The sequence below is a fragment of the Stegodyphus dumicola genome, chromosome 8 (genome assembly GCF_044657685.1).
Source record: "Stegodyphus dumicola isolate Sdum_Otavi_A_Nest chromosome 8, ASM4465768v1".
Taxonomy (NCBI): domain Eukaryota; kingdom Metazoa; phylum Arthropoda; class Arachnida; order Araneae; family Eresidae; genus Stegodyphus; species Stegodyphus dumicola.
The window spans coordinates 121,720,757-121,737,453 of NC_140775.1; the positions used below are offsets into that span (position 1 = coordinate 121,720,757).

General features: G+C 34.2%; 1 protein-coding gene across 4 annotated transcripts in view; it reads left to right on the plus strand.

The window, feature by feature from the left end:
• The window catches only part of LOC118192947 (uncharacterized), a 30,513-nt gene extending 17,920 nt beyond the window's left edge, over positions 1-12,593 (plus strand). For 3 of the 4 annotated variants that reach the window (XM_085822336.1, XM_085822338.1, XM_085822337.1), the window contains exons 3-5: positions 8,996-9,104; positions 10,251-10,426; positions 12,457-12,593. In XM_085822336.1, coding sequence (XP_085678462.1) covers positions 8,996-9,104; positions 10,251-10,354 — 213 coding nt within the window. In that variant the 3' untranslated portion in view covers positions 10,355-10,426; positions 12,457-12,593. Of the gene's footprint in view, positions 1-4,855; positions 4,933-8,995; positions 9,105-10,250; positions 10,427-12,456 lie in introns of those variants that run through there. The other variant, XM_085822339.1, reaches the window with a different exon arrangement.
• The last annotated feature ends 4,104 nt before the right edge of the window (positions 12,594-16,697 follow it).

Here is a 16,697-nt window from a genome sequence, read left to right on the forward strand (position 1 = left end):
ACGCAAGGCTGTTAAGAGAAGGTTTAAGCTTGAGGATCTCTTGCTTGTTTTAGCCACATCTAAGCGTTACAAAATGGCAGTAAATTGGATAGGACCAGGGCAAATAACCAGTGTGATTTTTCTAAACCAATTATACCGTAGAGATTCCGGGTAAGCGTAAAAGTGACACCATTTATCATGTCAATTTGATGAAACTCTATCAGTGGCCCGAGTTGGTAAATCTGATGATGGAGGAGGTAGTTGAGAATATCGAGGGAGAAGATGATATTTCTTATCCATTGGCTGATCCAACGCAGATAGATTCCAGGAAAAAGATAATTGCCGTAAATACTTTTTGTAGTGTTTTGGCATTATATTTTTTATAATTCAAAATTGTTGGCATCGTGTGTTTCTTTTTCAAAATGGTTAGAATCAAATGTTTTTATCCTTAGTACTTTGTAAAAATTTGGAGATGGTGTATTGAGAATACGACAAAGTACACTAGGGCTATCTGTTTAAGGGCAGGGATGCCTTCGTGGAGGACTTCTTAAGGGAAACTGGCTCGTAAACACGTTACACATGGAGAAAACCACGAAAACGCCCTGCAGCCAGCCCGTTCGCGGGATTCGAACCTCGGACCGAACTACCAGTGTTCAGCGGTTTTACCTCTCGGCTGCTGGTGGCCCCTAAAAATTTGGAGAAAACTCAGTTTTGAAGTAGGAATTAGGAATTATTAGTTTCCAAAACTGAGTAATATACTTTGTGTAAGGCAGACAATAGCAGCAGCTCAAATCTTTTTATTGTATTTTACCTTTTATGCTATCTGTCTCAAGAAGATGTAATCTAAGAATAAGTGTAGATTAACTAACTGGCTTAAATGGTTATTATCACTCTATAATAATGGTTATTATCACTCTTTTATAATCGTTATTATCGCTCTATTATAATGGTTATTAGCACTCTATTATAATGGTTATTATCATTCTATTATCACTTAAATGGTTAGCATTTTTGTTCTGGAAACAGTGAAAAAGTACTGAGAATTTTTCCATCCATAGTCTAGGAAAATTCTATGAGGGGAGGTGTTGTGATAATATCATATAGATGTTCTTTGTCTAGTTTGATTTCTGAATGCAATAGTACCCCATTCATATCAGAAGAGAAATCCTGTTGCAACGAGGTACCTTTTGTTAATGACTCCGGTTTCATCCTCGAAAGTCACTCCAAGAGACAAAGGGATTAAAAAGTCTCTTCATCAGGGTCAGAATGTGGACACCTTTGTTACATATGAGTGACGGAATTCTCTCCCCCCACAAGAACTCAACGGAGGTGACGACAGCGAGAGTTAAGTCTCAATCACATTATGTTTGGACTACGCGGGACTTGAAGTCGAAAGACACAATTCTTAGAACCCGCACACTTCCAGGAAACCCACGTAGCTAAGTTACCATTCTCACTTACTACAAAGACTTGAAAGCCCAACACTAATCGATTATCACTCAGGTTGGGATCACGTGAGGCTTCAGAAGCAGAACTATCGTCTGATTGGTTGTCTCTACCCGGGACTGAGGTCCAGCCGAGACTTTTTCGGTGAGAATTAAAAAATCCCGCGTAGCTGCAACATTGTTTCCGTAGCTAGGCAGGAGTTCGCTTCAGGCGGGCTCTTTTTTCTAGGAATCCACCCGTTTAAACCAGTGCTATCAGAAAAGTCCCGTCTAGCAGGGACTGTAGCCATGTGTGATAACTTCTTTAGCAAGGTTTTGAGCAACGAAAGTGGTGTTCTGAGAAGAGCCAAGATTTTCTTGCTGGAGCTATGGGCATATTTGCCCGTTAGAAATATCACTCCTCGCATATGCTGTTGAACGCGCATATTCTTGTTTAACAAATTTCTGAAATTACGGGACTAAATATATCCAAGTCCCACACCGTCATGACCCGCAACTGTTTTTTTTATTATTATTATTTTATTAAAAATTCGTGTTATTGAGTTAGTTCATTTCAACCCTGTATTATAACCCGGGCTTTGTGCAGTAGTTTCGGCTAATACACCCCATTGTATTTTAATCTGTACATTTTGGGACTGGTCTTCTGCAGAACAGCAAGCACTGGATTATTTTCAAGGTCATGGAATTCTACCATAGAAAAAAGTGTGTATTTATGATAATAATGTCAGCTGAATATGGCCTACAAAACAGTAATAGACTGTAACAATTACTTGAGGAAAGTTTGTACTCACAGTGTACTAAGCAGAATTTCCGGTAAAACCGAAGGGCCTAAAATAGAAGAAATAGGTAACAGAAATAGAAGAAAACCGTTTTACGAAGCTCAAAAACTAAGATCGAATATTGATTGTTCATTAAATAAACAACTATTATTCAATTCTTCAGAATTCTGCTGGAGCGATTAGCGTAGGCGAAAGTTTGGCGGGATTTTCGCAAAATTTTAGAGTTAGAAGGTAGCCAACTTTCATAGTTGATGGAACAATATGTAAGTACTTAAAATACTAAAAGCCTAGCTGGCCGGATGGATAAGATTGCCGAACACAAGTAATTTCCATCAAATTCATATTCTGGCGAACGGTCGGTGTGCATAAAGTATTTATGATTTTCCACATGTTCGTAAATGTAAAATAATTGCTCTTAAGAAATTTCCCCACGAAAACATCCCTTCTCTTAGGCAGGTAGCTCTCGTGTTGTGCTTAATGAAATAACCATCCAACAGAAGTGGTAAAGTACACTGGTGTGAAAAAATTAAGGACGAAGTCGAAAAATTAGCATATCAGCTGAACGAAGAGGCAGAGCGGACAGAAAGACCAATCAGGAGATTAAGTAAGGTGATGTACGGTAGCACATGCGCAGATATGCAGGTAGACGTAATGAGGGAGTGTCTAAGTAGTATAAAGCATGTTGTCGGAGTAAGATCAGTATTTCTGGCAAAGAGATTGCACGCCGTATAGCAGTTAAAATCACACCGAGTTGCTGCCTCAGCGAAAAATGGCGAATAATCAATCTGTTAGACGACATCTGGATGCTTTTACCCGAGGTCGAATCATTGGGAAGTTGGAGGAAGGCCGCAGTGTGACAAGTGTGGCTGCAGAGTTCGGAATTGCTCACAGCATCGTTTCACGACTTTGGAGACAATTTCAAACTACAGGAATAGCTATCCGGGGGTTTAGTAGTGGTCGTCCACGAGGAACTACACCCGCAGATGACCGGTATGTTGCCTTACAGGCCAGAAAAAACAGGCGGCAGACAGCGGGAGAAATCGCTAGACACACGACACAGGCGACTGGACGACCGATATCGCGTTTTACCGTGGCCAGAAGACTGCACGGTGGTGGTCTGTTTGCACGACGCCCTGTACGGTGTGTACCTCTAACGCCTGCCCATCGGAGAAGGCGTTCTCTGTGGTGCCGGGAACACCGGAATTGGAGAGACAATGAATGGAGACGAGTACTCTTTACAGATGAGAGCAGATTCAGTCTGAGTAGCTATTCTCATCGCATACTCATCTGGAGAGAGCGGGGAAGCCCCAATTATCCCTCGAACATCATTGAAAGGGACAGGTATTGAGGTGGCGGTGTTCTCGTTTGGGGAGGCATCATGCTTGGTAGTCTTCACATCTTCGACGCAGGTTCAGTCAACGGGACCCGTTATTGTAACGAGATTCTTCTTCGATATGTGCGTCTTTTTAGAGGCGCTATGGGTCCGCAGTTCCTTTTCATGGACGACAATGCACCATGTCATCGCACAGTAGCTGCCGAACAGCTCTTAGAGAGTGAGGATATTGAACGTATGGATTGGCCGGCACGATCTCCGGATCTCAATCCCATCGAGCATGTATGGGATTTTCTAGGCAGACGCTTGGCAGCTCGTACCTTACCACCAGTAACGATTCCGGAGCTTCGATTGGCGCTGCAAGACGAATGGGCAGCAATGCCTCAACAACTCATTGACACCCTCATTCTCAGCATGGGCAGACGCTGTGAAACCTGCCTAGCAGTCAGGGGAGATCATATCCCCTATTAAAGACCGGATGTTTCTTGCTGGACACCCATCACAGGGATGTTTCGGCCTTCAGTCGCATTGCGCTCCATGCTACTTTTTCAATAAAGCTTCTTTTTATCCCTCTGATTTCTCTTTTAGTAAGTGTTGCTTACATTACTCATGTCCTGTATTGGGGATCTTACGGTATTAAATGTGTTGATTTGGAAAGCTTTTGTACAAAGTTATATTGAAAAAACCGTCTCGTCCTTAATTTTTGCACACCAGTGTAAATAGTGTTATTTGCGTACAAAAAGGAGATTTTCTTAGGTGAAATAAGGCACAGTGTAAGAAAGTTTGAAAACTTCTGCTGTAAAATACTATCTCACAAATTAAAGTTGCTCACATTAGGTTTTTCTAGTTATTAATAATGTGAATTTCTTACATTTAATGTCTGTTAATCCACTTGCAAAATTTTCTGAATAGTAGACCCTTGAAAAAGTCTAAGAAATATTCGTTTGGAAAGAATTTGGTACATAATATTCAGAGCTTAAATTAATATATATTAACAATTTATAATAATTCAATTAATAATATTATTATGTACAAATTTCTAAAAATAAGTTTTTCTAATCATAATTTTCCTGCTATCTTTGCTGTTATAGGTAAAATTAAAATTTATATTAAGAATAATTTATAATATAAAACCTAAATCTAACTTTTCCTCTACAACAAAACATTTTAAAATCCAGTGAGACAAAACATTTCATCCATTACTAGTCGCACAACACGAATAAAACATTCATGCTAAAATAGGTATTTTTAATTCATTTCTTTCGAAACCTCTTTAGAATAGATTTTTCCAATTAGTTTTCTCTACTTAACTTTTTTAGGACAAAAGCGCGATTGTTGGTGATGACAGATTATGGCCAGGAGGAGTCGTTCCTTACACCATCGACAAAGGAATGATGTGAGTTCTTTAATCCACTTATTTCATTTAAATTTGTTTCTAACTACTAGTGGTTTGCTTTCACTTGGATATTAATAAAAAGAACACATAATCTAATTCTAATTTAGCAGTTATCAAGAGATTGCCGAAAGTTTTCCTTAAAAACCATTCTTTTAAAACAATTGAATCGATATCATTTAAATCAAGATTTCTGCTTAATTAAATATAAGCATGATAAACATAATTTGACCGTTATATTTACCTAATACCTAACTCTTTTACATTTTGAGAAGGCAATAAAAATATATCATATAATGTCGTTTGCTTCATTTCATATTTTAAAGCGTTATTGGCTATTGTCTTATCAATAGTAGACAGTCTTCTCTACAAAAAGCGAAATCAAATATCTTTAATACAATTGTACAACTTTGTTTGCTTTAGAGAAGGATGCTATCGAGTTCAATGATTCTACATCTGTTCTCTGTTATACCTGGAAGAAAAAGCTATAAAAATAATTTCCAAAGAGTAGTTAAAAACAGCAAACTATATATGATAAATCTAATGCGTTTCGGTGAGTCTAGACAGCTGCATATGCAAACTATTAGAAAATTGTAAACTATTGTTAAGCTGTATGGTTTTACTTGAACTGGTGATGCTAATTAGTCCAAAAACTCTATAACAGTCTAGAAGAGACTTATTGCTATGGTTAAAGTCCTGTGAAGATTTAAATAGCTTTTTTAATTAAAACAGAATTTAGAAAAGAAAACACACGCTTTTGTGCTACAATATCAGCCAGAACTCGTGATGATAGAACTAAACAGGACAGTCGAATTTAAGTTGAAATTGAGCAGCAATCCAGAACAACATAAAATTACTAAAAGCTCGCTCAGAACTTCTATCTAAGCGTCAAAATCAAAATTTCGACAATGACAAAATGCAAAGACGAATTATTACAGCTATAAGAGTTAGCAGGAAACTAACAAGAAGTATGCACGCGCAACCATAAACATGCACACTTTTAAAATTCAGACGCTTAGTTTAAATTCTGGCTAACTCATTTGCGTTCTGGTGAGGCATACGCAAAGGAAAAGTTATAGTAAAGACCGGAAATCTGAATAATTCGTTAAGTAATAGCATAAAGGCGTTAACGTTAAATTAAAGAAATCTACAAATATTTTTGCAATTGTAATTTGATCAATTTACACCAAGGATTTCAATTTCTTTCTTTCTTTTTTTTTTCTTCCCCCCCTAGAGTTCTAATTTTAAGCATGTGAATAAATATATACATATATATAAGGCACCTGGACGGAATATTTATTTGTAGAATACTAAAAACTAATAATTAAACAGTTAAATAACTTCTAAATGAAATGTTTATTTCTATGTTATTAAAATATAATAATTAAATAATTTAAATGTAACATCAGAAATGTAAATTAGAAATTTTGAATATTTTAATTGATAAAACTTACACATATTTTTGCTTAGAGAAACAGTTAAAACAATTACTCAAACTATTTCGAGCAGCAAGTATAAATGTATTCTTAAGGCTATTAAATAGGTAGGCCCTACTAATGAGATCCTTGCATAACTGATCCTTTCATATCAGCATATTTATGCCTGGCGCTCAAGTTTTGTAAGAGTTTTTTTAATGTTTACTATTTGTGCAATTATTTTCAGCTTTAAGCACCAAAAGCTGAATATTAAAAACGAAATTGTAAAATTAAAGCTAAAAATATATATAAATTTTAAAAAATGACTGAAAATTAATATTTTTTATTTTGTTTTACGGAGGAGGAGGTTCGACTGCACCACTGCAAATCCAAGCAAACATAATTCACTAGATAATAATAGCATTCAATTACATGGAAAAATAAATTTCACCACAACGATACCGGTTTGATTTGTATGATTGCGACAAAGCCTCAAGGGCTATCTGCCTAATGGGGCGGATGCCTTCGTGGAGGACTTTCTAAGGAAAATTGGCTCGTATACATGGTACACATGGGATAAACCACGAAACCACGCTAACCGGTTCGTAGAATTCTTACCTCGGACCGAACTACCAGTGTTCAGCGACTTTATTACTCGACCTTGGTAGGCCTTAACACCGATACCGATTAATTTGTATAGAATGAAACGACTATCTCTGATTCACGGAGTTTTTTAATAAGTTGATGCTTTAATGATTTCTTCTTCTAGAATTTTCTATGAGCAGAATTTTTTCCCTCCATTAACTAAAAAAGGTTACATGAAAACACGAGTCTTCTATTTGCGAATTTTTGGACATTTACATGACATTAGTTTATATTATTATTATTATTAAATTATTTTATTGACAATATTTTGTCAGGATTCCGTTAGTTCATGTTATAGATCCTGGAAATTCAGTTTTGCCTTGTGGATTACCTCAAACCTTCTGTGAGTTCCCGAGATTTCCATGTAAACCCCGGTTGAGAAAGGTGTATTTACAGGATGATCCGTGAAGTTCTTGTCGACAAAATAAAGGATGCTAACACCATAAAACACAATTCACAAACAACCTACACAATTTTAATTATTAATTATTATTATTATTATTATTTCGTTACAATTACTAGATTCTCCAAACAGAATGTTCTCTAATCCCAAAATGCACTTTGTGATGCCGAAAGAAATCAAGTTCTGAATAGTTCTGCCATCTGCTGGGGAAAAGTGAAACGATTCTCCACAGTTGCAATCGTTTCAAAAATTAAAATTATATTTCAGTGAATTTTTAACTTACAGAAATGAATGCAGACCTTTAATACAGAAATGAAAAAATGAAGTTTTTTTTAGCAATTTTAAAAAACTTTCTTTTAAACTGTCCGTTTCCCAGATGGTGCCCCATATATAGCAGAACACAAATAACCTCGTAATTAATATTAAATGAGCATTCACTAATACACAAAAGAACTAAGGGCAGCTTGAAGACGAACTAAGAGACATAGACAGCAGAAATGTCATACCATCAATAGGATATACATCATAGGAATCAATAGGATATACTATCGTATAATGTCTCTTCATACTGCCACTGAATCGTCTCCACATAACCGTAATTTCGAATAACTTCATGTTTAGAAATGAAAACATCTTACTCCTAGGCTCTGGATAAAGATTTATATTGAAAGCTGCGGAGTGTTACTCCACTTTTACCAAAAGTAGGATTAAGAAAGAAACTTTACTGCGGATGCTCCATCATGAATGAATATAAAAAAACTGATATCCATTAGAGTCAAAGTGGTAAAGTCACTGAACACTGGTACTTCCGTCCGGGATTCGAATCCCGGCGAAAAAGCTGGTTGCGTATGCGTTTTCGTAGTTTTCCCCATGTGTAATGCAGATACCAGTCAGTTTCCCTTAGAAAGTCCTCCATGAAGGTATCTCTTCCGTTAGGCATATAGCTCTGCCGTAATAAAATAAACCAAACCAACCACAAAATGTAATGTTTTCCATTATTTCAGGTTAGGGAAAAATGATGTTTGGTGACAGATCGGCATGATCTTGGCTTTTGACTTTGGTAGTTTAAATAAAAAATGTCGTTTTATACAAAGTACAGTACCATCTAATAGACATAACGGTAGCTAAATACATACATAATTGTTTTTAAAAAGCCTGATCTTTTAATTTCTTTCATGAATTTTTGTACTAATTGCGTCACCATAAGTTGAAGGCAAATACAAATTATTTAAAAGATTAAACATTGAATGATATATAAGTTATTTAGTAAAATTCAAAATGTTTAAAAGTTTGCTCATTTGAGATCAGAAGTAAAAAAGGTGTCAGATGGTCAAATCGCCTTTTATGGTAACGATTTTGATAATCAATTTTTATGCATGAAGGGAATATTTCGCGGGGCGATTTGCTTCTGTCTCATAGCCTTGATTAATTTGCTACCAATGATTGTACAGAATGTGTTTTCTATTAAACACAGTTGAAGATATTCCTGTCTTTTTCTTTCCAAAACTGCAAAGTTATGTATACGGTTTAACTTTTTAAGAATTAACTAGTTTTTATTTTTATGCTTTAGAAAGGTATAATCAAATGCTTTTTGCATTTTTAGTCCAGTCGACATTCCATGGAGCGTTCTATTATTACAAGAAGAGCACGTGTATTCGATTTGTTCCAAGAACCAATGAAACAGACTACATCAGAATTTTCCCAGGGCAAGGGTAAGCTACATACAAATATTAAGTTGTATATGTTACTATGGCAATAATGCTTTTTACTTCTTAGAAGGCAAAGTCGCTTAGGCTTAGTAGACAATGGGCAATGGATATTTTCTATATTTATTAATTCCTCAGTATAAATTCTGGTACTTAAGTTCTGAAAGTTTCTTTAATAGATTACTCTCACAGAAACAAATTACTAATACCAAAGTTATTTTCTGAAATAATTGTGGGTCTTAAAACTGAAAATAAATGCTGTTATTTATATTTTCGTACCTAATTAGACAAGGCGTAAAGGACAAATTACAGTTCTTCGCATGTCGAAACTTTGTGCTAATATTATCTTCTTAACTAAGTACTATCAGAAGAAAGAGTTCTTAAAGCCCAGCAGATCCTGACAGAAAGTTTGCCTTATATAACTAAAACGTTATGTTTACTCGTATTACCTTATCTACAGTAATTTACCTATTATCTCAATAACTTTCTTTTTAAAGGTACAGAAGGCACTGTATTTCTTCTGAAAAAATCTATTTAAAATTCGCTTAAATGCAGATTGCAATTTTACTGAAAAACGAGGAAAGCATTCTCGATAAAACACTGAAATTATTGGCAAAATCTAGAAATGCTTTTCCTCTACTACTAAATCAACATGAATTGACTACTAAATCAACATGAATAGGAAATCACAAATATATAAGTATATTTTAGTTGCTAGCTATATTTAGCTACGCAGCACTTTCATAGAAATTTCCATAAACGTTTAAAATTTTGTTAGAAAATTCGTTACTGGCAATCAGATTTGTCAAAAATGTTCACCAGTGGCGATTAGAATTCTCGCACTTAATTGTTATTACTATCTAGAGAATATTAGCAGCCAGTTCTTTTACTATTATATATTTCTTGATGAGTAGATTCATACATACATTTTTAATTTTTATTTATTTATTTTTTATTATTATTTTGAGGTAAATATAAAGTTGGAAGACTTTTCTTGTGAGAGAGTCATTGTGGTATGAATCTTGCAATCTATATTTAAAAGTTGCTAAATATGCCGCAATGTTTATTTCACTGCATCTAAATATGAATGAAGAAGGAGTTATTAAATAAAGCATATTACTCGCATAGTATAAATGAATTATTTTTGGCCAGCTGCTATTCTCACGTGGGCAGAACTGGTGGTCAACAACCTGTTTCCATCGGACAAGGCTGCAACTGGATGGGGACAGTTATTCACGAGCTCGGACATGCTTTAGGATTTTACCATGAGCAAAATAGGTCGGACAGAGACGAATACTTAATAATCTACTGGGAAAACATCAAAGAAGGTTAGTACGCTGCTATTTTTATGTATCCCCTCCTTTTCGTAATAATAAGAAAATGGTTTTTGCTGTGATAAAAATTCTCGTTAGTGAGAGATCATTTAAAGTCTTAACATAATTATTTAGTTAGTTAGTTTTCTTTACACGCAACATATTTTAACACCTAACATTTTGCTTTAAAAATTTTCATAAAAGTGGGTTTTAAAAATAATAACAATTTCAATTTTTCTAACGTTCAGCGAAAAGATTCTGTATATGAACAGCAGACTATGAAGCTCACTTAAAGTAACTAGATAATAGAAAAATTGGTACTTAAACATTTTTATGAATATAATAACTTTTGTACTATAACTCGTCCAAAACACAAATTTCTAATCTGATGTGATAATTAATAGAAATATATTACATACACTGAAATGCAAAAAAGAAACTGATATCCCAGCCTAATACTAATTAGATTCCTCAAAGGAGCACTGAACGGTAAAAACTGGATTCCATGAGTATGCAGAAGTATTCTCTAGGGATTGAACACCATTATTTCCTGTATAGCAAACAATAATATTGATGTGTTCAGGAGTGCACTATGTATTTTGCAGCGTTGTATTGCGTCACAAACGGGCTCAACAAGATTGAGATTTTATGACTTGATTCGTCATGACAAGTTTCCAAACTCAGATAAATGTTTTTTTTTTTTTTTTTTAAACCAGAGTCTGATATTTATGGACTTACATTACAGCACATCTTTGTTTTAGAAGAGTATAAACTTATCGGAATGAAAGCTCTCTAAAGATAGGCTTGCATTTAATGGTTCGGTGTGTCTAAAGTGCATCAAAGCGGCTTTTGAAAACAACAACAAAATTTATTTACGAAAAAAATAGAAAAAAAAATTCAAATAGTTGAAGATATATTATTAGGCATATCTGCCTTCCACGTCCTATACCTTTAGAATCTTGCCTGTCCCTGGCTAATGGAGCGTGTACAGCGCCTTCTAGCCGAATGGCTCGGGAAATATGTAACAGGTAGCACCTCACAGAATGGATGTGCACATTATGTTCGCGTGTCACATATTTGAAGACATTCCAGGTAGTAACTCATCAGAATGGATGTGCACATAATATTCGCCTGTCACATGTTTGAAGACGTACCAGGTACTCAATGAATGTAAACTAAATAAACTCGATATGATTATAGACCATAGCCTACACAATCTCCTGTTCAAATGTGGAATCGGTGGATGCATAATGCTTTTCTCAAGCATAATTTCTTCCATGTGAGCAAGGCAGTAGAAAATATGACTCTTCAGACGAGGCTCTTTGTTTTCCGACATTGGTTATCTAGTGTCTGAACTGTATAGCGGAGACAAAATGCATAATTTTGTAATTTTGCAGCTGATTTTTGTTGGGGCACAAAACTGAACTTTGATGTTACTTTAGGCAATAGTGTGCATTCATTGTGAAATTGTTATTATCAGTTGATACCGGTCTCTTTTTAAGGCTCGCTGCTTTTGTTAGTTCAAAGTTTTGACAGAATTCTTGAAGTTGCGATATTCTGTTAAAATGGTCATAGATTAAAACGTTCTCTTTCATCTCTGAAATGCTATGACCCCCATCTCACGAATTCCTATATTAGATTACTTAAATCGTAAAATGTACTTTTCCTGTTGGTAGAAACAGCTCTAGAAGCTTTCCTAGATGTCTGCAATTTTATACGTGCACTGATGGACTCAACTAATGACGTGCATCTTTAACCTTAGTAGGTATTCTGCATAATCTTATCTATACCGGTACTATCGGCTCGTCACTGTACATCTTTTCAGACTATCTTTATATTAAATTAGTTTATTTTAGTCATGTTGGACTTTTTTATATAATAAGTAAAGTCATTCATACCATAAAATTTTGATTCACAATTAACAGTACTTCGAATATAACGGTATTTTAAAAATGACGTTATTTCGCGTGATTTACAGAATTCACATAAAATCCTACCCAAATAATATGATTTTGTTAATAATGGAACCCTGTTTTAATTTTTAGGTTTAGAAGATCAGTTTTTCTTATTAACACCTCAACAAAACCGACTTCTGACGGACTTTGATTACGATTCCATTATGCTGTATGGAGAATATACTTTCTCCAAACAAAGAGGCGTTCTCAAAACCATGGCTGCCAAAAAGGGGAACAAGCGTCTACTGGAGGTAACGCAGAAAGGACAACTGAGTAAAACGGATATTGTGAGAATAAATATGTTATATAAATGCAATGAAAAAAAGACACAATAAAATATGAATTCGTAATTTTGCAGCTTCATTTCCTCTTTGTTTTGTTTTATTTCAATATAATCACCATATACACAGAAAGCTTTTTCGCTGATTGCAATGTTGCTCATTCTAATTTTTTTGGATTATGATTTCATAATGTTGAAAGTGATTTCATAATGATTTTAATGTTCTCTAAATTAATATTCTTTACATTGTGCTTTACGTAAAATTCTAAAAATGATTCATGAGCGTTCTAATATACACGAGTGAAAATGACAACAAATTAAAAATTACAGCATGTGAAAAGGGAATATTAATTTAACTTCTTTAATCTTTTTTTTTAAATTCTAAATTTTTTTCTTACTTTTATCTAAATAATGAATATTTTAGAATGTGTAAAAATGCGTTTTAAAAATGCATATTTAATGTATTTTTGGCAAACATTTCTTTAGGTTAAAATAACAAATCGAATAATGATTATTGGAGAAGTCAAAAAGCAATAACCAATGTAATATTTGTAAATTTTTTGCAGAACTTCTACACTTCCGCAGCTGAAAAAGATCATCAAAACAAATCCTGCAAAAATTTACAAATATTACGCTGGTTCTTGTTTTTTGACTTCTCTAATAAATATTTCTTTGATTAAGAAATAAAAATTCAAAATTTATATACTAAAAATCAGATTAATTTCAATATAATTCGAAACTGACTATGAAATACTTTAGTTTATTCGTAAGTAGTACTACTCATATTCAAAATGGCAATATAAAGTTATCCTTTAACAGGCCTCCAGTAGTATTTTAATCATCTAGTGTGAAAAGAAATGCTTCACATGGATTAATCGGAAAATTAAAATCACTTTTTACCTGCAGATAGCTCTAAATGTACGATGTTTTTGGATGAGTTTGATCTTTATAAACGCTGGGAAACGATTAACTTACATGATCTTCTCCTCGTGTGAGCTGAATATATAATTTTACAGTTTCCTTATAAATAATTGGGATTGACTGAAGAACTTGCTGTTTTAGATTGTGGGAAAAAAAAATGCTGTGTTAGATTGTGCTCCTCGTGTGAGCTGAATTTTTATGTCACATGCGTTGTGACATAATGCAGAACCCAGTATAACTTATTTTAATATAGTGTATTACTATTAAGGGAAACAAATAAATTAAATTAAGATCAAACATAAAGTAAGCAAGTCTAGAATTTGGAGTTACATAACGGGTAAAAATTTTAACAGGTGACAGGTCTAAATTTGAACTCCAAAAGAAGTCTACAAAATTGTTTTTGTAGACTTTAAATAGATAATTTTATTAAACCAGTGAGCCCACCTCAAAGCAGATAAGATTTTCCATATAAAAACTATCACATGATACCCAAAAAACTGGAAATAAAATATAAGGCAATGAATTTTCTAGTGAACGTAATAAAGACCAGTGGACACCGGGACACAAATAACTGGTTAATAAAATCAGCCGCTTATTGTGTTCAAATTTGCAGGAATCAAAACTTCGGTCTGGTCCAAAATCTTGCCCCGTAAATTTTCATATGCAAATGTTGAAAATTGCATATATTAATTTTAACGTTAAATTTGAATTATTATATTCATTAAGTATTAGTTTAACTATCGGTTACTGTCTCACTAGATACGTTAAAATCGATGTCACAGTCTGCAATACTCAAATCGCTGTTTATTTAACACAAGCACTTAATAAACTCAGATATGTTTTGAAAGGAAGTGATTTTTAAGAAGATGTGGATATTCTATAATGTACAAATACTGCGCATATTGAGGCTTTCTGAATTTCTTATTATATGCTAGCTTAAAAAAGACAAGGAAAATGCAGCCAAAAAAAAAAAAAAAAAAAAAAAAAAAGAATCTTTAAAAATTTAAATTAATCATAGTCCAAAAGAAATGGAAGCACGATCTATTGATTGCAAATCGGAACTTTGATAAAAACTCAAAATAACACTTTTGTAAATATTAAGCGTTTCCTTACAATTTTATATATTAAGCTCTTTTTAAATTATGCCCATTTTTTCCCATATTTTATAGTGAAGATTTCCCTGGCATGTCATTATATTTTTTATATACTTAAGTGATCAGAAATTTTTCCGTGTTAAAAAAGTGGATGGCATTTTCAAGTAAAACATTTAAAAGCACAAATAACCTTACACTGGCAAAAAATTTGTAGAAAATATTTATTAGTTTCGAAAGAGATAAGCATGTAATCCTTTTTCTTCAGTGAACAAAAATGTCAGTATGTTTTGCTGCTCTAAAAACAAAACAAAACAACTAAAAAAAATAAATAAATAAAAAGAAACTCATCTTTGTCTCCATCGAAAGCTAAAGATTTTTCTATCTAAGTAATTTAAAATTAAAGCGTATTTTGACTGATTTTTATAATTTATTTTTTAAATTATTTCTTCCTTACTATATTTATTAGCTAAAGGTGAAGCAAAATAAAAGACAGAGGAATGTATGTAAGGTTACTTAAGATGTTAGGCATCAGTATGTTTATAATTTTAGAGAATGTTAATTTAATTTGAAGCTAGAGCTATCTTAAGTGCCGACTCATGGATGGATTGGTGAGAGTGCTAAAAGTTGCTCCTTCTGTCAAGAGGCATTCGTCTCCAAGACTTTTGAGGCAACCCTAAAAGGAAGATATCAACCTCCTTTTTTTTTTCATCATCGACAGAGCAGCTGGTTCACGGGATTAGGTACTCATTGACGTATTGGATCTCACAGACGGAACCACAATAAAAATTTTTGAAAGCAGCTAGAGTTCAGTGCGAAGTCCTCTGGGATCTGGTTATGTTAAGTGAAGAATATTGAGAGAAACTCCCGGACAAGGTGGGAGAGTACGAAGGCGGGACACTGCTATTACAATAGTATACTATATTTATTAGCTAAAGGTGAAGCAAAATAAAAGACAGAGGAATGTATGTAAGGTTACTTAAGATGTTTATTAGGCATCAGTATGTTTATAATTTTAGAGAATGTTAATTTAATTTGAAGCTAGAGCTATCTTAAGTGCCGACTCATGGATGGATTGGTGAGAGTGCTAAAAGTTGCTCCTTCTGTCAAGAGGCATTCGTCTCCAAGACTTTTGAGGCAACCCTAAAAGGAAGATATCAACCTCCTTTTCTTTTCATCATCGACAGAGCAGCTGGTTCACGGGATTAGGTACTCATTGACGTATTGGATCTCACAGACGGAACCACAATAAAAATTTTTGAAAGCAGCTAGAGTTCAGTGCGAAGTCCTCTGGGATCTGGTTATGTTAAGTGAAGAATATTGAGAGAAACTCCCGGACAAGGTAGGAGAGTACGAAGGCGGGACACTGCTATTACAATAGTATACTATATTTATTAGCTAAAGGTGAAGCAAAATAAAAGACAGAGGAATGTATGTAAGGTTACTTAAGATGTTTATTAGGCATCAGTATGTTTATAATTTTAGAGAATGTTAATTTAATTTGAAGCTAGAGCTATCTTAAGTGCCGACTCATGGATGGATTGGTGAGAGTGCTAAAAGTTGCTCCTTCTGTCAAGAGGCATTCGTCTCCAAGACTTTTGAGGCAACCCTAAAAGGAAGATATCAACCTCCTTTTCTTTTCATCATCGACAGAGCAGCTGGTTCACGGGATTAGGTACTCATTGACGTATTGGATCTCACAGACGGAACCACAATAAAAATTTTTGAAAGCAGCTAGAGTTCAGTGCGAAGTCCTCTGGGATCTGGTTATGTTAAGTGAAGAATATTGAGAGAAACTCCCGGACAAGGTGGGAGAGTACGAAGGCGGGACATTGCTATTACAATAGTATAAGTTGGGCATACAAATATAATAAAATGTATAGGTATACAGATACAATATATACAGATATATAGGTATAATGCAAATACGTAGTATAGGTATAGTACAAATATTTAAACATTACGTATCCAGCAAGAGGAAGAGATTAACTGTTGACGACTCAAATAATGAGTTGACCGAAATAAAAGCTTTTCTGTCC